Source organism: Dipodomys spectabilis, unplaced genomic scaffold (assembly GCF_019054845.1).
Source record: "Dipodomys spectabilis isolate Male_0828 unplaced genomic scaffold, ASM1905484v1 ptg000051l, whole genome shotgun sequence".
In the NCBI taxonomy this organism is placed as follows: domain Eukaryota; kingdom Metazoa; phylum Chordata; class Mammalia; order Rodentia; family Heteromyidae; genus Dipodomys; species Dipodomys spectabilis.
The window spans coordinates 3,618,519-3,641,076 of record NW_024870728.1 but is presented as its reverse complement, the minus strand read 5'-3'; the positions used below and the strand labels follow the sequence as shown (position 1 = coordinate 3,641,076).

Below are 22,558 nucleotides of genomic sequence, written 5' to 3'. Positions count from 1 at the left end.
CGTATATATGTATACACACACACACACACACACACACACACACACACATATTGGATCAAGGGGAAAGTGCCAAGGACCAGTGTCACACATAGAAAGATGGCTGGGCATAGTAGCCCATGCTTATCATCTCAACTACATGGGAGGTGAAGGCAGGAAGATCAGCAGTTCAAAACCAGCCCAGTCAAAGTTAGCAAGATCATATCTCAAAAAAAAAATTCAAACAATACAAATTTTTTTTAAAAAAACAAGCTAGGATAGAGTACTTGCCAAGTATGTGTGAAACCATGGGTTCAAAGCCCAGTACCAAGAAAGACAAAAGACAAAGGGGAGAGGAAGGGAGGGGAGGAGGGTGAAAGGGGGAGGGCAGGAGAAGGTGGAGAGGACCAAAAGGGGGAGGGAAAGGGAGGAGAGGGAGGCAGTGAGGGGAAGAGGAGGGAGGAGGAAGGAAAGAGAAGGGAGAGGGAGAAGGGGAAGGGAGGGGAGGGGGAGAGGAGGGGGAGGGAGGATAGAGGGAGCTGAAAGAAAGCATCCATGCAGTAGAACTATGGACTGCCTTCAGAAATGGGAAACTGTCTGCTCTGGCTCTTTTGGTGTCACTATGTCCAGGATTCCTTGGGCAGACACCCCTTGCCCAGACTGAACAGTCTCCCTGCTGGAGCAGGCAAATCAAGATGCTATGACCAGAAGCTGGAAAGTGAAGCCGAGCACTGAAAACCACCCGTGTCCACTCCTACTCCCACATAAACACTCCGCATTCCCGTTGCACTGTTGGTCTTTGCAGGTTTGTGGAGGACGGGGGGACAACCAAGACCTCAACTACTGGTATTACCTAATAGTCAGTAGGATGAGGTCCTGGATGACAAAGCACGGGAAGCGTTCCAGGGCCTTCAAGAAGGAGTTGCGGAGGGAGGAATGGACAGACATTCATGGAGAAGGGAGCAAAGGCCAAGTAACTCAGCACACAGCACTCAGATTTCAAAGTTTCAGGCCCAGCTATTACCTTAATTATAACGTTAGTCTGAGTTTCCAAATATAGCTAAATGCCTCTTTACATGATAACACTGAGGTTTGAGTGATTTAATTGGGGTCTTGTTTTAATAACATTTTTATGTTTTATTTAAAAAAATACTTTAAAGCATGTGAATCTTCCCCCTTACTAGCCAAAAGCCAATCTTTTTGTATTTTTTATTTATCTTTAGTTTTACAAAGGAGTTGGGATTCAACAGCTTATGAATGTAATGCAACTTGATCAACGCCCCCCTTATAGAATTCTTACCCCCCTTCTCATCCCCTCTTCCCTTATGTTTTTAATTTTGTATTTCATACATTACGTTCTTGACTGCACCCCCCTTCTTCTCCTCTTCATCTGTCTACCCCTCACCCCTTCACCCCACCCCACCCCACCCCTGCAGGTACCCATTTCCTGGTATTTTACTTATTTATTTTACTGGGCTTTGCCTTTGTCTTTGCCTTTCTAAGGAGTTTGTGTTCTACCTTGAGTCTGCCAGGACTTTTGTTTTCTGGGGGCATCAGATCACTCCCTCTTTTCACCACTGAAGTAATGAACTTGTGCAGTAGAAGATGTTGCAGATGAATTTTGGGTTTTGAAACGTGTTACAGGAAAAACAGATTAGGTGAGATAAGACAGGTATGTAGATAGATGATAAGATTGTTAGACAGTAGATAGATAGAAAGACAGACAGATAGATCGACCGACCACCCAACCAACATCCAAGTCATCACATATTTTGCAATAATTTTGGAATAATTAATAAAATGCAGTGGAAGGGACCAAATAAAGGGACAATAGACAACTGTTTCACACCCACAATTAGACCACCTCATCCATCAGATGGCAGGAACAAGGTCAGGACACAAATCATCTATGTATGTTTTCCGGAGAGAAAAAGATGCACTGAGTGGAAGGTCTAACTCCCTATCATATAGCTCAAGCAACTAGGTAAGTTAATTTCTTTTTTTTTAATTTTAATTTTTATTTTTTTATTGTGAAAATACTGTACAGAGGGGTTACAATTACATGAGCAAGATAATGAGTACATTTCTTATCAAGCATTGTAGCCTCCTCCTTTGTTTCTCCTTCCCATCCCTTCCCCCGCCCCCCCACCCAATCCTCCCCAGGCTCCCCCACCCCCCCACCCCTGCACCAAAGTTGTAATTTGTGGAGGGGAAGGGGAAAAACAAATCGCTTAAATAGGGATACAGGTGGACCCATTGCAACAATGAGATGTACAAGTTGTTATGTCCAAAACGAAATTTACAACCTAGGTAAGTTAATTTCAAGTATAGCACTTTGTTTATTAAAAATAGTCCAAATCCATAACTCTACAGGAAATGGGCAGTGGTGATACCCACCAAGGGAAGTGGCCCAGGGGCACATTTGCTTCCAGAATGGGCAAAACTTTCTACAAAGTTCTTCTGGATATTGTTGGAAGGGAATAGGGGATTTCATGAATACAAAGTTATTGGCACCACTGCAGATTTCTTCCACTGGAAGTTTTCTTAAACAGCATTGAAAGGGTTGTTCATAGGATGACGATCTGTAAGGAAAAATGTTGAAATCCACTAAATTGAAAACTATCCTCCAGCCCTCCAAGCTTCCTCAGTTTCTGGAAGCAATCTATTCCAGTGTTTGGTAACACTGGCAAAGGAGCCAGGACCAGAACAATGAGAAGTTCAAGTCACCTGGCTTGGGCAATGTGGGAAACACTGATGTGCATCGAGTTAAAAGTAGAAGCAGCCACCACAACTGTAAGGTAGCGCTCCCCTGGGAAATAAGATGACAGCCACACCCTCAGTTTGCATCGGGAGTAGGGCCAACCACATTGTCCCTATTCTAATCATGGAAATTCTAACGCAAAGTTCCCCAAAGAGGAGAGATCAGAGGAGCAGGCTTCCATGTGCCCAACAGTCTGCTACCAGAGCTAGACAAGTAGCCTTGGTCTTCATCTTGGTCTTTAAAAGCCCTGAGGCAGAGGCTCTGGTCCTGCTTCTAACACCAATGATTTTGGGATTTGATTCTCATGGTGGACAGTGAAGAAGCAGAACTCAATCAGGATTCCCATCAAAGGGACCCACGGGGACCCAGCAGGCTGGGACACTTCACAAAAGACACCAAGGCACGCTGGAGATCCCAGTCACGGCCCCCAGTAGGGCACTCTATGCTCGGTGGTCACTAGAGGAAAATCCAGACCTCCTGTGGGCTGACCTTCCCATTTTTAAGAGAATTAGAAAGTCCAGCTTTTCTTATAAATTCCTCTAATTTTCAAATCCTGGAAACCAATTTGTAAAGTTTTTATATCCATGAAAGGAGCCAAAAGAAACATTTCGACCAGCTAGAGCCAAACCTCAGGCCCACACTTTGTCAACTTAAAGGAGCTCATGTTCTGCACTCAAGTGCCCTGGACTGTGGAATGCTGCGTCTTAAAGGGCTGGCACCATCTTCTCCCATCGCGTGGGAAGCTGTGGACTACTGGCCTCTTAAAGGCTATGAGAAGTCCTGCACCTGGGCTCACTTTGTTTCCCCTAAGTGAACTTGGCTGAAATTCCAGATCCTTGCAGCAAGACTCATGTGAGCAACTGGTTGACCTCTTGGCTCTGTAGAACCCACTTTGGGAAACACAAAATCTGGATTATCCACTTGGTCCTATGAGTCTCTGCTTCTCTATCTTGTTTTCTCTTGGATCTGAAGTAGGAAAACAAATGACTATCTACTGACGCACAGTAATAGGGAATCCTAGACAGCAGGCTAAGTTCTGAGTCACCCATGTACTTCCATTCACGTTCACAACAACCAGGAACTCAATTTCCTTATCCCCATTTTGAAGTTGAGAAAAGACACATAGGAAAACACAGAGCCTAAGCCTGGAGCCAATCCCTAAAAAAGAAAAAAGAAAAGAAAGAAACAGCCAAGATGTGTATCCACGGCACCTGATTAAAACCTCCACCATTTTCCCACAGTCCATCATCTGTATAGATTCCAGAAGGTCAGATCTGGAGTCTAAAGAAACAGCTCTTCATCTCCCATTTCCCCCCACAGCTGCCCACCTCCTGTGGCTTTGGATCTGCTTTTGTTTTCACTCCGTTTCCAGGATCTTCATGTGAAAGACACCACTGTTCCAATAGAGACAGATAACGCACAAAGCATTTGGCACCTAAGCGGACATAAAGCATGGAATGATTTTGCTGTATATAATAATATACTTAATACATGAAAGCTACGTGTGTGCACACACATGTGTGCATGCATGCACATGCACACACATGCTTGTGTGGCAGTCCTAGGACTTTAATTCAGAGCCTGAGCACTGTCTCTGAGCTTTTTTTTGCTCAAGGCTGGCACTCTACAACTTGAGCTACAGCTCTACTTCTGGCTTTTTGGTTGTTCATAGGAGATAAATGTCTCATGGACATTCCTGCTGGGGCTGGCATTGAACCACGATCCTCTGATCTCAGAACAGCTAGGATCACAAGTGAGATACTAGAAAGCTAACTTTAACAGGCCACATGTATGCTAAGGCCCATTCCAAGTGCTAGAGAAGTTCTTTGCCTTCCATTTCTTCCTCCATAACCTTCCCGGCTTGGCTTGCTTCCCTCTTCCTGTCTTTCTTGCCCTCCACTGTGCCTCACTTTGACCTATGTCATTTCTTTGCTTTACCCCAAGGTGAATCTGGTTAGGAATGGTATCTACCCTTGACATATCACTAGAAATACCATGGAACAGGGATTTTCCACAAGACTCTTGCTTTTACCTGTTATTCCAGTGAATTATTAAGTATCATTATCAGAGCAACAAAGCCCAACCTGGATCACGTACCAAAAGGTCCCTTTAGGCAGAGTCTTATATTCCTTGTCCTTGACTTTGAAAGAAATTGAGATCAATCTTAAAATTTTCCTTCTGGGAATCATTTTTAAATAATTAGACTTAAGTCATTGACGTGCATGTCTTTTACTGAGAGTCAATGACCATTGGTAAAGTTGTTCCCACCCTGTCTGTGTATTTTAGTTGCCACATTCTAGGAGAAAGAATTATTTCACGAGGTCCTGCATCTGCTAGGCACATTACTTCAATCTCAAGGTAAAATCTAGATACACTAATGATTTCTCTGATGGACCACACCTCGGTGCTTTCTGTCATGGGAGGAAGAACAGCAAGCCGGTGGGCCATGCAGACACAGGAGCAGCAGTCCTGGAGATTTTTACTCCAACAACAGTGTGCCCTGAGTCTACCGCCGGGCTGGAGCCAGCCACTGAGAAACACAGCTCCAGGAGACTGAGCCAGCTGGAAAAAGCAATGTGTGAGAAAGAGATGAGAAACACATGAACAAGAAAAAGGGCGATCAACAAAGCTCCCACTCATCGCTCTGGATTTCTTTTCCTGTTCAACCACTGATTTCACTGTTAAGATCCTTGAGCAAATGAAAATTTATTTTTAATATCATTTAAGGACCAAAAAGAAATATTTCAAATGGAGAGAACCATATAAAAAAAACATTAGAGTTCATTGTTTACATTCTAGGTTACAATTTTAATTTCCAGGTAGAAGAAAGGAAAGCTACAGAGAATTCTCAGGACGGGACACACCCAGAGAATGTATTTCTAGGTCTTTCAGCTCCTGGCACTGTACTTAGCATATAGTACTCCACATGCAGACCTTTAAAAGCTTTAGAGAGGAACAGTTCATATATAACAAAATATACAATTTGCTATGTTTCAACAAAGGCTTAAACTCAAGAAACCATCACCAGAATCCAGATGTTACACATACCCATCCCAAACATCCGCCAGCCCTTTTTCGAATATATTCTTTGCATCGCATCCTCAGGAAACCACTGTTGCGTGTTCACCCCCATGATCCTCCCATGGGCAGTATATAAGTTACAGGTCCTCTACATCCACATCAACACCGGCTAGGTCCAAGCCTTTTCAATTTCAGCTCTTCCAATGGTTATGTAGTGATAGCTCACTATGGCTTTGATTTACATCTCCCTAATGCATAGCAATACTAACCATCCCTTTTGTGCTTAGTTGCCATCCACATATCTTCTCTGTTCAAATCGTTTTCTCATTTTTGATGGAACTGCTCATCTTTTTAAGTTTTAAAAGTGTCTTTATATTCCTGGATCAAAGTACTTGATTAGAGACACCATTTCCATGTATTTTCTACCAGACTGGATCTTATCTTTCCATTTTCCTTTAAAGAGCAAAGCCTTGTAATTTTGACGATCTTCGATTTTCTTCTTTAGTTACTGTGCTTTTGCCATTGTTCTAGGAAATTTCTGTCCTATTCAAAGAAACTTTTGGATGTATATAGCACTCTCTGTCTCGATTATAGTCGTTCTTACATGAATTTCGCTTACAATCCTAGCTACTTCATAGGCTGAGAATGCTTTTGCAATTAGAAACCAGTATGGGCAGAAAGGTTTGTGAGATCATTTCCCACCTCCTTGCTTCATGCAGTGGTGCATATCTGTCATGCTAGCTATATGGGAAGCTGCAAACAAGAGGATCTGGTTTCAGTCCTGCCTGGGTAGAAAAGTTCGTAAGACTCTATCTCCATGGAATAAACTGGGAGTAGTGTCACATAACTGTCATCCAAGCTGCAATGGGAAGCCTAAAACAAGCAGATTCTCATCCAGGTTGGCCTGAAAACAAGATCCTATCTTAAAATAGCCCTCATCCAAAAGGGCTGAAGGGTGGCTCAGTAGCAGAGTACCTGCCTAGCAAGCATGAGGTCCTGAGTTCAAACTCTAATTCAACCTAAAGAGAAAAGGGAAGGAAGGAAGGAAGGAAAGGAGGGAGGAAAGAAGGGAAGAAGGAAACAAAAGCCAAAGTCACAATGATTTTTTTGCTGCTTTTGTCTATAGGCTTTACTAAGATTACCATTTTCAGTTAACTTTCGCCTATGGTATGAATCAACGTTGAAGTACTAATGATCCTTAATCTATGATGAAATGTATCCCAATACACCTATCATAAACTGAAAATATTTGAAGCAAACCATAAATTAAGGTGGTGCATACTCTCCTACCATCCTAGGAGGCAGAGGCAGGAGAGTCCCAAGGCCAGCCCCAGCAAAAGCATGAGGCTCTTCCTGAAAAATACTAAAACCTAAAAGCCCTCAGGGTGTGGTTCAAGGCAGAGCTCCTGCCTAGCAAGCACAAAACACTGCGTTCACACCCCAGTACCACCAATACAAAGAAATGGATTCAATATACCTGACCCTGCAGACTTCATGGCTTAGCTTCAACTGCTTTCTACATTCTAAAAGATTTATTGGCCTGCAGATAGACAAATCACCTAACAAAAAGCCCACTGGTAAGAAAGTATTGAATGCCTTATGGTATTTATGGAATGCTGCATTGTAAAACACCGAATAGTTGTATGAATAAGCTTCTGTACGATTGTTAAATTGAAAAATCAGTACATTGAACCATCAATCAGTCTTTTTTGTGGTTTGTTGTTGTTTGGGATGTGGATATCCAATTGTTCCAGTGCCATTTGTTGAAAACACTACTGTTCTTTCTCCAGTTTCTGGGGTCTAAATGTTATGTCCCTTCCAAAACTTGCATGTTGACATCGTACCCCTCACAGTGATAATATTAAGAGATGAAGCCTTTGGGAATGTGATTAGATCACTGGAAGCCTTCATAGATGGATTTAGCAATCTTATATTACAGGCATCAGTTCAACCCACACACATACCATATAAGATCACAACAAAAGAAGCATCATTTTTCTGAGCCAGGAAATGGGCCTTTCCAAGTCAGTAAACCTTCTAGGAATGTGATCTTGGACTTCTAGCTTCCAATAGTACTAAAACTACTTCCACCAGGCACTGGTGGCTCATGTCTTTAATCCTAGCTACTCAGGAAGCTGAGATCTAAGGATTACATTTTGAAGCCAGCCCAGGCAGAAAAGTCCTTGTGAGACTCTTATCTCCAGTTAATCACTCAAAAATTGGAAGTAGAGCTGTGGCTCAATGTGTTAGAACACTAAACTTGAGCAAAAGAGCACAGGACAGTGCATAAGCCCTAAGTTCAAGCTCTGCAACCAACAAAATAAATTAATTACTTAGTTAATATGCTGATTAATTTCTGTGGTCAATAAGCCACCCAGTCTACCAAATTTTAACCAGCAGTCTAAGACACCAGTGAATTATCTACCTTGTATTTCTGATGGAAAAACTCACATAAACTTCAGACCAAGAAGCAGAATTCCCAATAAAGAGGCCTTTATTGACAGCTGCTAAAGTTTATATCAGGAATATGCATTGACTCAGCCCATCTAACGTTGGCTGCTCAGTTTAAAGAGGTATGAGGATATGTTCAAATTCTTATAACAGTGCTATTTACAAGAGAGAAACAAAAGAACATGGACAGAACCCAAACACTCCATCATGAGAAATGATTATAAATAAATTGCAGTCACATTCTACCACAAAATTCTATGCAGGAGAAAAGGAGTGAATTAGAGTTATATGTGCTGAATAGAGAAACACAGTAAAGTTGAAAGCTGTAACTGTAGGGTGGTTAAACTAATGGAATGCATACAAAGTAGCATAAATACATGTTGAGATATCTGTTTATATTTGCAAAGGCCTAGAAATCATTGTGGAGAAATGGCTACCACATCCATTCATATTCCCTCAAACATAGGATCAGAAATGGGTAAGGCACACGATGTAAACCGTCCAATTCATTACCATAAGCAGACATTATTTTGTAAATTTTAGAGCGATAAAATATAAAATAGTCATCAAGGTGTGCAGAAGATGTGGCATTCCACTAGAAAAAAAGGTTTCATTGCTTCCCTCTCTCTTTCTCTCTTTTAATGATTACACCAAGAAGAGGAAAGATTTTTATGTATGGCAGTCTCCCAAAAGGGAATTCTATACTAAGTATTAGGGATTTATTCCTTACTACCCACAGGAAAAAAAAATCCTATGTTGAAATCCCTGCCAGCTATGGTAGAAGAGACCTGTAATCCCAGCACTCAGAAGGCTGAGGCAGGAAGATCCCAAGTTCAAGTCCAGCCTAGGCCACAAAGAAACCCTGTCTCCAGACAGAAGGAAGAAAGGAAAGGGAGACAAGGGAAGGAGAGAGGAGGGAAAGAGAAAGGAGAGGGCAGGGGAGGAGATGGAAAGGGAAGGAAGTCCTAATTCTCAGAATGAGACCTCATTTAAATAGGGCGATTAGATGTAATAGACAACACGAGATCATTCTGTAGGAAGGCTAACCCTTGACCCAATATAGCTGGCTTTTGTAGGAAACCGGACACAGAGACACCCATGGGCTTGCCAGAGATCCCCAGTGACCAACCAGAGCTAGAGGGTGGTTTAAACAGGGTCTCTGCACAGCCTGAAAAGGAACCACCCCTGCGCACACCTTGATCTTAGACTTCCAGCCCCCAGAACTGGAAGACCAGACATTTCTATCATTTCTGTACTATTATGTAGCCTAAGAAAATGAATGAACGTCCTGGATCGTCTAGAGCTAAAATCCAATAGCAACACAGCCTCCCCTAATGACATCATGCCGACATCCCACAGCCCACAGCTCTGTCCCTCAAGAGCAAGCTGAACAGACTCAGGCAGTGGACAGCAGTGTTTGTGTTCGCTGTCCCACCTCTGAGGTGGCTTTAAGCCAAGATGACACTCACAGAGAGCAAAAGCTGGTCCTGCCCTGACACACAGGCACCCAGGTGTGTCCTACGCTCTGCTCACCGTCAGAACACCAACTTCAGAGGAACTACCATGGACAAGAGCTGGCCATGAAAGGACCCGGATGGGTCTGGTGATGAGGAAGGGCGAATCCTCCCTCTGAATCCTCCCTCCCGCTCACTGAATCCTCCCTCCCGCTCACTCCCCACTCCTCTCCCCTCCCGTTCCCATACACGCCAGGCACACTCACTTCAGAAGAAAATGAAAAGCCAGTGGTTTAAAACTACGGAAGCTGAGGAGCAGCAGCTAGTCAGGAAGGGAGGCATATTCTCGCCTCTCTCTCTCTTAGGGCTGAAATCTTTGTGGCCAGCCCTCATGCCTGCTACAGAAGCTTCCACAAGTCTTCTGACACCTCATGACGTTTAGTTTGTCTTAAAAGTGAGTCCCCAAACAGGAGTAGGTTCTTCATCCAAAGATGGACCCAAGTACCAGATGAAAAGAGCAAAAACAAAATATCAAGCAACATACAACCATCCAAGCCCACCTCCCGGCAGCTCTCCTGTAGATCAATTTGGAAATCTAGCTGGTTGGGAAGAGGCAAAATGCAGAGGTTGCTGCCCTGGCCTGCTGACCTTCTTTTGAGGACCAGTTTGTAAATCCTAGCCTTCCCTTCAGCGTGTCTTACAGGGGTGAGTTTCAGTGAGATCTACCTTCAAACACACCCAGGACCTCGCTCAGCCCTGAGCTTCATGACCAGCATTATTTGACTAGACCCTGTCTTCACTAATACACCACCTGCCACACCAGGTTTACTGTCTTGTCCTCGAAGACTGACCAGAGGAGAGGAAGGAGGAAGAAGCCATCAAGCATTTCTCTCTCTTTTTTTTTCTATTTCCATTGTTTTGTAATGACGTGCACAGTAGATAATAGAAGAACCCACCACACAGATTCAACGATTCATGCCATGCAGGGAAGCTGGGGATGGTCAGACCACTAGAAAGGAAAGCAGAACCGTCCGAGGGCGGCTTGCTTCATTAAGGCGCTGGCTTCCTAGGGCCATTGACGTAGACTTAACTGCTTAAAATGGGACACACTGACATCCTCACAATCTTGAGGTTAAATTTCCAAAATGAAGATGTGGACAGGATCATTCTTCCTGAAGACTCCAAAAAAGAATCCTGCCTGGGCTCTTTCAGCTCCCAGTGGCTTCAGGAATCCCTGGCATGCCTTGGCTTGTGGTCTTTCCTGCCACCATCTCCACATGGCCTTCTTCTATGTCTCCTCGGGGTCCTCAAATCTCTCGTTTGGAGGAAACCAGCCACTGGTCTACGGCATGCCTTGTTTCCCCCCTATGACTCCATTTTAACTACATTACATCTGCACGTTTATTTCTAAAGAGGCCATGCTGTAAGTCTTCACTATACCTTTTGGTATGCTACAGTTCAACCCACAGTAATGAGTCATGGAGGCCTGGTTAGCACATCAATTTTGGTCTCTTAGCAGCTAAGCTCAGATTAAAAATAAAATAAAATAAAAGTTTCAACCAGTATAGCAGATAGTTTTAGAAAAGTAGAAGAAGGTATATTTTCTAACCTAACTTTTTATTAAACATTGGTTCAACAGATATGTATGGATCCAATTTTTATTTTTCATCTTATCAATCCAGCTTCCCTAATTGGGTTGTAGTCTTATTGTTGGTTGCTTTCCAATCACAATATGGCTGTTACAATTCCAGACATCACAACCAGGCTCAGGACAAAAGGCAATAGAGAAAAGCAAGGAAGGGCTATGTCCTCAAGAAGTTTCATTTGTTATTCCCAAAGAAGAGCCATCCCTCCCAGACAACCTCTCACATTCCAGTGGTTAAATGCTGGTCTCTTACAACCCTCAGACACTTGTGATGAGACGAACATCAATGATCTAGACCACCCTTCCTGAAACCAGGCAAAGCTCTCTGCTCTTCCATCGAATGAGGGCTGTGAAAGCAAAGGAAAAGGTTACAGGGCTGAGGGACAGCTATGGGGCTCAAGCAAAAATACCGACATTCTCCAGGAATCCATCACATCAATTTATAACAATGTCCTTTGAAATTTTCTCAGGGATTAAATGTACTTTCTACATAAAGAAATGATCTGCTAAATGATCCAAAGATATTGTGCTCAGGAGTGAAGACTGTACTAGTGAGCTGGTTGTACATCCCAGACCCTCCTCCAAGCCATGCTGGGAGGACAAGTAAGTGCCAAGAACTTAGTAAGTATTCAATTAAAGTTGCCTACTGCCAAGCTCAGTGTAATCCTAGCTACTCAAGAGGCTCAGATCTGAGGATCATCATTGGAAGCCTGGGCAGAAAAGTTTATGAAATTCTCTTTTCCAATAGAAAGAAAGAAAGAAAGAGAGAGAGAGAGAGAGAGAGAAAGAAAGAAAGAAAGAAAGAAAGAAAGAAAGAAAGAAAGAAAGAAAGAAAGAAAGAAAGAAAGAAAGAAAGAAAGAAAGAAAGGGAGGGAGGGAGGGAGGGAGGGAGGGAGGGAGGGAGGGAGGAAGGGAGAAAGAGAGAGAGAAAGGGAGAGAGAAAGGGAGAGAGAAAGAAAGAAAAAGGAGAAAGAGAAAGAAAAGAAAGAAAGAGGGAAAGAAGGAAAGAAAGAATGAATGAAAGAAGAGGGAGGGGAAGGAGGGAGGGAAGGAAGGAAAGAAGGCAAAGAAAGAAAGAGGGAAGGAAGAAGGAAGGAAGGAAGGAAAGAAAGAAGGCAGGCAAGCAGGCAAGCAAGCAAGGAAGAAAAGGAGGGAAGAAGGAAAGAGAGAGAAAGAGAGGAAGGAAAAAAGGAGAGAGAGAAAGAAAGGAAGGAAAGAAGGAGAGGGAGCAAGAAAAGAGAAATAAAAAGAAAGAAAGAAAGAAAGAAAGAAAGAAAGAAAGAAAGAAAGAAAGAAAGAAAGAAAGAAAGAAAGAGAAGGAGAGAGGGAGAGAGGGAGAGAGGGAGGGAGGGAGGAAGGAAGGAAAAAGGGAGGGAAGGAAGGAAGGAAGGAAAAAGAGAAAAGAAAATCTAGAAGTGGAGCTATGGCTCAAGTAGTAAAGCACTAACCTTGAACACAAAAGCTTAGCAGCACCTAAATCCAAGCCCTAGGACTAGCACACAAAAAAGAAGTTGGTAGCTTTGATTATGATTAATAATGATGATGATGATGATGATGATGTGGCTATAGGCTTGCACCAAAGAGTCACTGGTATTTCTTTTCTTCATACATGAAAGCAAACCTGGCAGGAAAAGTAAATACTATCTCCCTCCGGTGAATAGGCGCTCCCTGTGAGCGCTGATGGGGTGAAAGCAAATGTCTCCTGGGACTCTTGGTGGCCACGGCCCTTTCTCCTTCACCACTCTGTGGACCCCACATCCCTGAGAGGATTTGGAGACAACGTGGCCATCCAGTTGTGAATAACCAAGAGCCACTTACCCCGTGGCTTTCAAGATGGCTTGATGAACCCAAACTTCTCCTGGGGCCATGGCCTCTTAGCCCCAAAGGCTGCACCGACTTCCGAACACAGGACTTCCCTGGGGACATCTAGGACACAGCAAGGCTCCTCCTCATTCTGGTTGGAGGTCACAGCCCAGAGGAAGCCCAGGACGTGCTAAGTCTCTCAATGCAGGTCCAATGTCAGGATAGGTCTCAAACCCTGGGAGGCAGGTAACGAGGGTCTCTGAGTGGTCCTCCGAGCCCCAGCCCACCTCCCAGCCCCCCACCCCCACCCCAAGTCACCATCAAAGCTGCCTGAGACTGACAAAGCTGCTTCCCCATTGTGAAGATAACCATTCAGTGGCTCACACTTTCCTGGGAAACCAGGGTCCAAAGAGCTTCCCCAGGTGAGAGATGAGGTCTGGGTGTACACACATGTGGACACACATGTCAAGGATCCTCTTCATGGGCAGAAACAGTGAGAGCAAAAACACAGGGGTAAGAAGAGCAGCTTGAAACCAGGAGCCTGGGACCGGTCTGAGTCCTCTAAGTCCGGGCAGTGTCCAGTAGAGGGAGTCCTCGCTGCCATGTACTCCTGCAGAGGTCTTGGGGAACAGAACCCAATGATGCTCAGGTGGGCATGCACAGTGCCTTCTTCCCAAAGTGGCCAGCCTGATCTGCATGCTCCTGTTTAAGGAGTTCCTACTGTATACCAGTAGTTCTGCACAGCAGATGCTTTCTGCTTTAGAGACTTGGGAAAGCAAAGCCGAGGAGTTAAGTGAACTGAAACATTGCCTCTAAGCAATATAAGCCAAGGCCATTTACAAAGAAGTATTTGCTTTGACCCTGACCAGGAGATAATCTGGCTAGTAAGATCCTCATTGGAATCTACCTTATCACAGGCTTCCAACAGAAGACAGCAGGCTGGCTGGGGTCTTCCAGTGTGGGACACCTGGACTTCACATAGCATCCGCGTCACACACACACACACACACACACACACACACACACACACACGAGCTTCCTGACACACACAAGGATTGAAAGGTGTCAAAAGCACAAAGCAAATTTGCCTCTTACCCTTCGCGCCTTCCTTTTCTCCAGACCCAGCAAATACACTGTGATGCTTGATCCCCAACTAGAAGCTAAATTGGGTTCCAACTCGTTTTCTAGCTAACACCAAATGATAGCAAAGCTAATTCCATGAGACTATCGAGAAGTCATTGGACAAACATCCAAACTATTTCTTCTCACTCTGCTTGCATAAAGCCTCCGTTTACATGCATGCCCAGGAGAACCGAGACACACACAGCAGCCATTGACTGTTTCTGGACTCGTTTTATTTGCTGACCACTAACGAGCTTGGGGACCGTTGCTATTCCTGGGGTGAAATACTCCTGTGGAAGGCAGCCTGATCTCTAGAAGCTTCGGGCTGTACGGGTGACTCTTGCCAGCTCATTTACGGGATAGAAGGCAGTCAGTGTGCGGGAAGAGAAGAAATCACTATCTGGAACATCAAACAAAAAGGCACACATTGCCTAACACGCAGTCAACACGGAATCCAGCCTTTAGGCAACGGGTGACCCAGGGTTCAGGAGCATTCTTTTTTCCCTAACTTAGCATTTTGCAAATCACTTGGTAGAGATTTTGTTCGCTAACTTGGAGCAGGAGTCAATGAGGTAATATAGCATTTTACTTCTGAGCGAGACTAAGGCCTCAAGGACTTCTAACTCCAACTTTTCTTTATGCACCATGAGGCCCCATGTTCTATGCTTTCTCCACCCCCTAAGGGATGGAAGGAATAGCACAACCAGGCATCAATTTGGTGAGAAAAGTACGCCTCTGTAAGGGGAGGGGCTGCTGCTCTCTAAACTACTCCTCTGCAACTCTCTAACCTTACTGCCCCTACGTTTTGTTTGAACTGAGGGTGTCAGCAAAGGTCATCCAACTCGGCTACCCACTTTCGAGTTTGCCAGTGCAGATAAACACTGTATGTTCCATTTGAGGAGTTTGCAAGGGTCCTGGGGAGTTGCAGATTACATTTGACACCGCAACTCATTGCTTTCAAAGAAGTGGGCAATCCCACATGGGCCCGGGGCCTTGAATCCACACAGGAAGCTGAGTTGCGGCCACAGGAAGTCGAGCTGCTGTCTCTTGACACCCACAAGGCAGCCATTGTTCCTATCCTGTTGATGCATAGCATCAACCTCCACACTTCGTACTTTGTCCCATTCTTCTACACAACAGTGCAGTAAGGCAGGAAACGAAGCTCGAACCCAAACTACAAGGGCCAGATACTGGCTCCCTGTATTTCTCCATTTCAACTCTCTGGCCTCTAGCTTTTTTAATCTATAAAATGAGAGTGGGAAGGGAGGTGTTTATGGAAGCTAAATGAGCTAGATGATTCAAATGAAACTCCTCAATATGGTGCCCACCCCTATCCCAGACCCACCATACACAGAATGCTTCATAAAAGCAAGCTGATGACATCTCCTTACCTCAACCTCTGTTCTTGTTGTCATGGGGTCTGCCTTGAAAAGTGTCCAAATTGGTCTATGTTTGCTCTGTGCTTGATGAGCTAGGTCTAATGGTCTTCCCTGATGCGGGAGAGGGTTCTTCAGTTCAGAGGAACAGGGAAACTAGTATAATGATAGAGAAATAAACCTACAACACTGCACACTGTCAGGCACGAAAAGGTAGAGCAAACACCAGACAGTACTGGAGAAAGAGGACCCACGTTCCTCAAGTAACACGTAGTCAGGTACCGTTGACCTTTGTAGCTGCCAAAAGTCTCATAAGAAGCCAGATAAAGGTCTTCCATTGGGGGTTTTCTTTCTCAGCATCCAGGTTCCACTCTCTTTTAAGAGAGTGGAATGGCAATGAAGAGACACTGAACCAAAACAGAGAGGGGAAAAAGGAAGCAGGTGTGGTTGGGGAAGGACCAGTTCTGGCCCAGAAACCAAAATCCAGCTTCATGGATGAGAAGTCCTGTATTTTGTTTAGCAACCATTGAGAAATTATAAACTCAGGAAAGGCAGCCAAGTGACTAAATTGGAAATATTGCCCTAGGAGAAGATACACATAGACTCCCTGATTAGAATTTGCTCCAACTTCTTTCTCATGCATTCCTGCAATCAAGTTCTGCTCGGCCCTTTGAATAAATACATCACTAAGGATGGGTTGGCCTCCCTTGTTCTGAACTCAGTCTTATTTCACCTTTCTCCTGTTCTCCAGCCTTCCTTGCCCTCCAGAAAAAGTATCCAGTTTCTCTCTGAAGACTTTTACTCTGGGGAAAATACTTCCCATGTTCCTTAGGGGAAGTCAATAGCCTCATCTAACGCATCCACTCAACACTATAATTAAGCCAAGGTTGGGCCTCTGTGACTAAACCCCTGTAATCCTAGCTACTCAAGAGGCTGAGATCCACAGGATCACAGTTTGAGGCCAGCCTGAAAAGTCCACAAAATTTCATCTCCAAAATAATCAGCAAAAAGCTAGGCTGGAGGTAGAATGCCAGCTTAGCAGCGACTGAGCAAGAGTGAGGTCTTGAATTCAAATCCTAGTACTGGTAAATAAAAACCAATAATAGTAAGTCAATGAGGAAATTCAGGAACATTTTTAAATATCAAGGGCAGATGGAATCACATGGCTATTTTAAAAAGCCAGTATCTCTTTCAACTGAAAAAGTCCCCCTTGCTTGTCTGAAAAGAGTCTGTTTCAGATCTGCTTCTTTAAAAATTGAGAGCTCTCTTGAGTCCTTGAAACACATACACACACACACACACACACACACACACACACACAGAGCTAGCCGTACAGAGAAGGTAAGAGGGAAGCACTCATATTTACACTGTAAAAAGTTGGGGTGGTGATTGAAGTCTTCACATCACTTCGGAGTCTGTTCTATTTTTAACAGCAGACGCGCCCAAGCAAGAGCTCCACTGGGACAAGATGCAGCAGAAGTTTTAGCATTCAAGAGAGCAGATGAAGTAGCCACAGTTTGTGTGACTGAATGAGAAATGACCCGGCTCAGCCCTCGCGTGGGCCAACAGGTCTCTTCTCCTACACTGGATTTGGGTCAAAGAACTAAACATTCAATCAGAAAACACTAACACTTGTTTGCTTGGGGTTTTTTTTTGGGGGGGGGGAGTAAAATAAGTGTGTGATGATAATGATAACCCAATTTGATCAAAGAACTCCTGCGTCCAGGAAGGATCATCGATCCGTTCACAATGATCGGAGGGGAATGTTGCCCAGTTCTCAGTGAAGTCAGGCACCCTCCATCCAGCCTCACAAGGCTCGCACGGGCATCGCCGAATAGGAACTAATAACTCAGTTAAGTAAGGATGCTGCTAGTCTGCGTCCCTTCCCTAGTTTGCTTCTAGGTACTTGTACAACAGTCCCTTGGGCCTACCAGAAAACTCTGGGAAAGCTGCCTTGTAGCATTCCCTTCTTCCTCGTGCATCTCATTAGAATGTGGGTACTGAAAATGGATGAGGAAAACAAAATGAGTACATTGGGGTGAGATCAGAAAAATATCTGTGCAAGGAGGGGCTTAGAGGTCCCTGGATTGAAGAGCTTTGCCTTCCTCTGGCCACCCAATTCCCACCCCCCCCCCCCCACTGGCTGCTGCACATCTGTACACACCTGGATGGAGAAAAACATTCTCCTCCTCAGAAATGGAAGAGAACATTTCTTTATGATGGCACCTTGAGAGCCAAAGGGAGAAGAAAAAAGCATCCCAGACAGCAAACAGAGATCATGACACAAAAACAAAACAAAACCCCCACAAGGAATGTAGATGAAATATTATTACAACAGCTCACTCTTACCACCTCAAGCTCCACAGTTCCCCCCCCTAGCGGCACAAAGGAAAACACAAGTGGGATGCTTTCTAGAAGAATCCAGAAACTACTGAGAAGGAGTCGTGATTAGGAAAAGCCACCCCCCTCCTCCCACCCCCCATTTTGGTTCACCTTTTATCCTTTCAAGGTTTGAGATGGATTTTTGAAAAAGAAACTGGTTGGCTTGGATTTAAATTGGGGTGCTAGAGGTGGACTCCCCGACCTTGCTCTCTGGGTTTGGGTTAGGACCGTGTAACTGTGACCCGACCTCGCTCAGTGATAAGTTCAGTTCGCCAGAACTTTCGCAAGCCTGAGACCCAGGCTCTTTCAACATGGCACCTAGAAATGGAACAAAGTCACGGCACACATAAATCATCAGCCAGGCTCACACCAAAATGCACATGTGCATGTTTGCCAGAGGGGGCCAGGAGTCGTTCTGAGTCAAGAAATGATCTCCAGAGGAGACTGAGCCAGGCGGCCGCCTGCCAAGAGTCACGCGCGGAGAGGCACAGGCTTTGCTAAGTGAAACAGGCTGCAGGCAGAGCTGCCCCAGCCTGGAATCCATCCACAGGCCCCGCGAGCTCCTGGTCACCGGGCCACCTACCCACCTCAAGGCACGGGACTCCATCTCTAGAAGGAAGGCCGTCCCAGAGCTACCCTCTGTGCTTGGGAGGGGACCCCCCCCCCCACCTCTCCCTGGGATCAAATCCAGGCCTTGAACTGAAAGAGGACTCCCAAGGCACCACCAATCCTATCTGAGGGCCACTGCCAAACCGCCTCGTGCCCATCACGGTGGACTTGCTGTTGGTGTGCTCTTCCTAACACACAAACAGGCTCCGAAGAGGGCTGCTCACCTACCTCTATCCATTCCCAAAGCTAATTGTGGGCTTTCCTTCTTCCCCCCCCCCTTTCTGTTTGAGACCCCCAAATCACCGGCCTGCTATGTCAGGGGTTCTGTAATACCCAATGCATTCTTCCCAGGAAGATGTGGGAAGGAGCTGGGGGGGGGGGGGGGGCAGGAGGGGGCCGTGTAGAAACCTGGAGCAGCAGCTCCACACACTGCCCCCTACTGGCTGATCCTCAGGATGAGTGCTGGGAGGCAAGGTTGGCTTCACCACTGGGCTTGGATGATTGACTCAGGCTTAGACTGTTCATTGAGAAACTTCCTGAGCCAGCCAGGGTCCCTGCCCCCCCTGCTGTCCTAAGTCCTTTCGGATGGGGTGGGGAGGGGGACTCGGCCTCTGTGGGTTCCAATTCCTTCCTTCCTTCCTTTCTTTTCTTTCTTTCCTTTCTTTCTTTCTTTCGTTCTTTCTTTCTTTCCTCCACTTAAACACATCTTCAAAGTTTTGACTCTCTAGGCCCGGCAAAAGTTGAGCTGCAACCGTGTTGGTGGAGAAGCAGCTCTGGCTCTCTCTGGCTGTGAGCAAAGGCAAAGACACTGAACCTCCCTGGACCCAACTGGTCGCTAAACAAACCTGGCGGGGGGGGGGGGGGGGGGGGGGGGAGAGACCTCCCTTTCTGTCTCCCCACCCCCCTTTCCCAGCTCCCTCACCTGAATGAACAAACTTTTCACGGGCTGACCCAGGACCTAAGTCGTCCTGGGCGGCACTGAACTCAGGAATCTCTGGGGGAGATGGGATGCAGGGGCGATGAAGGGAGAGCGCCAAGGAAGAAGGACGGGGAAGGGAAAATAAGTAGCATGCTACGCCCAAGCCAAACCAAGCTCCAGAGTTCCAAGTCATCTTGGCAACATGGGTGCTTTCTGACACAGATCCTTTCTTTCTGTCTTTCCTAGAGACCAAAAAGGGAAAAGAAAAAAAGAAAAACGTGGGGATGGGAGGCAGATTCAAAACTCCCAACCCCAGAGCGGCCAGCTTGTGTGTCTGTGCTCAGAGGTCCCTCAGTGACCCCCGACAGGCACACAGCACCTCCAAGCCCAAAGGCGCTGCGTCTGGTCGACTCCATCCTCCCGTGCGCCGACCCGGGGACCGGGGCTAAAGCCCGCCGCACCGCAGCCCGTCGCCGCCGCCGCTGCGATCTTCCACGATCGTGTCTGGACCCACAGCTCCTCCGCCCGACCCGGGGGTAGCCGGGCACCTCCTCCTCCAGGCGGGCCCCCCGGCCTCCCCCGCGCACCCCTTACCTGCAAGCGCTCGGTGGCCGGCTGCCACATCTTCCAGCCTCGGGGTGGGGTGGGGGTTCCGCGGAGCAGAGGCGGCCGGCAGCGGAGGGCGGCTGCGCCCTCGCTCTCACGCCGGGGGTCGGCCCGTGGCCGGCGGGACGCGCGTGCTGGCGCCGGCGGCCCGGCGCGGGTGGGCGCGCGGCGGGCGGGGAGCCGGAGGCGGCGGCGCGGCGCTCGGCGGCCGACAACTTGTGGGCGCGGGCGGGTCGCGTCCGCCGTCCCAGCGCCGGCGCTGCGAGCGGATTGCGCGGCTCCGCCCGGCCCGCGAGCGCACGGCGGCGGCGGCGGCCGCTCCCTCCGCCCCCCGCCGCCCGGACCTGCGCGCTCTGAGCATGCCCGGGGCGCACGCCCGCGCGGGGAGCCGGCGCCGGGGGCGCGCGGGGGGGGGGGGCGGGGGTGCAGGGGGTGCGAGGAGGGGGGACGGGAGGGGGGTGGGAGGGGGCGCGGGGAGGGGGTGCGCGGGAACGAGGCGCGGAAGGGGGCGTGGGGTGCGCGGGAGGGGGTTGGGGGGGGGCGCGGGGACCTGCACGCGGGGCCGGAATGCACTGGCCACAGGGGTCTGGAAGAGGAGAGATCAGGACTGGCTGGCGTGTCAGGAGACCCTTTGGGGTGGAGTGGGGGGCATTCCTGAAGAATAACAACAACAACAATAACAATAATAATAAGCGCAGTCTTGGGGACCCAGATTTCCACTCAGCAGGGATCCCTAGAGAGCTGATGCTACTCCATTCCCAGCAAGTGCGTTCATTCATTCATTCATTCATTCATCTCCCAGCTTCGGTTAACTGAGCAGCTGTTTCGCCCCTGCCCTGGGCTGGGCTCCTGGGGTACAGTGGCGCCCCGGGGAGGCTGAGCGTTTCCTACTCGCTGTCTTTTGAGGTGGGGAGGCGCGGGGCGGTGAGGACGGTCGGGCCCGGGGGTGATGGGCGTGCACCCTGCGGGGTGCCCCCCCCAGCCTTCCTCTAGCCCCGATCCCCCCCGCGGGCCTCCATCCTCGGATCTGCCCGGTGCTGAGAAGGGCTCTGAGAAACCGAAGAGGAGCCAGGCTGGCATTGACCAGGCCCAAAGAGCACCCCGAGCTAGTGTGGAACCCCCTCCCAAAAAAAAACAGCTGGCTTTCCCGGACTAGCCCTGCTGCTGCTGCCCGGTCCCCTAGACGGCTCGCCCTGTGGATGAGATCCATGCGTCCTGAAGTTGGGGGTCACCTGTCCAGGCCAAGGCCTTCCAAGCCACACAGAAGGGAGTCACCGCCGCTGCGCGTCCCCCCCCCCCCCCCAGAGCGGAGGCGGGACGGCTGGGCTCAGCCTCCTGGGCCATCTGCCTGCCTGGGCCTCCCTGCGCTCATGGGGTCCTAGCAGGTCCTGCTGTAGCCCCTGCCCCTTGCTCTGGTCCCCGGGAGGCACAGCCTGAACCCGACGGGCAGCTGTGTGTCAGAGGCCTGGCTGATGTGCTATCTGTGGTGGATGAAGGCTTCCTACACCGTTCCCTACAAGTAGGACATTCCTGATCACAATAAAGGGTCTTACACACACACACACACACACACACACACACACACACACACACCCTCAACTAGAAAGACATGCACTTCCCTACCAAAAAGAAAACAAAAATCTGTGTGCATCTCCGGCAACTGTCGGAGGAAGGGGAGCTGCAGGGTCGTCTTTGAACCACCCTGGGCTGCAGAGAGTGTGATTTGGTTTTAAAGAACAGCGCGGGACCAGACACCGGCCGAAACTCCACACCGCAATGGAGCATTTAATCCTGCCTGCTCACCTCCGAGGTAATTAATTGTTATGACTCAGGAATACAGCTTTTAGTTCAGAGCGCGGTGCTATTTAAAGAGAATGGGGAGCTGGGGCTCTGGGGAGATTGCTTTCCATTGTGCAAACGGATTTGCCAAGTAGAGACGGTGTTTAAATTCACGCGGCACCTGTATGCCAGCAAAGTGGGAAACCAGGTGGGCGATGGGGCCCGGGCACAGGTGGAGGCGGTCCCCAAACCCACCCACAGGTTTTGCTCCCAGACTTAAGACCCTGAGGAAGAGGGTGGGTGAAGCAGAGCCATCTACCGGCTAGAGGTGAGACCTGCAGCTGGACTTCTCCCAGCTCTGCTCTGCGACACTGAGAAGTTCTCTCTGGAGATGCTGAAAATGTCCCTGGAAGGGAGGAAACAGGTTTATTCTGAACAGGGAACCACTCTTGGAACAGGCAGGAAGGGTTTCCGGTGCCATGAGAACCTGCCTGATTTCATGTGCTTACTCGTATATATAACTAAGCAAGTCTCATCTTGCAAATAAATGCCACATCAAGGAAAATGACAAAGGGAGGGAGGAGGGGAAGGAACAGCAAGGCTCAGATGAGTTATAAACACAGTATTAGCCTAGAGAAATAATTAGGACCTCCC

At 47.5% G+C, this 22,558-nt stretch overlaps 1 protein-coding gene across 1 annotated transcript in view; it reads right to left on the bottom strand.

Annotated features, from left to right (window-relative positions):
* Positions 1-20,180, bottom strand: part of Pid1 (phosphotyrosine interaction domain containing 1) — a 229,150-nt gene extending 208,970 nt beyond the window's left edge. The window contains exon 1 of the mRNA XM_042679079.1: positions 20,114-20,180. Within this exon, the coding sequence (XP_042535013.1) occupies positions 20,114-20,143 (30 nt within the window). The 5' untranslated portion in view covers positions 20,144-20,180. The remainder of the gene's footprint in view (positions 1-20,113) is intronic.
* Positions 20,181-22,558: the final 2,378 nt, after the last annotated feature.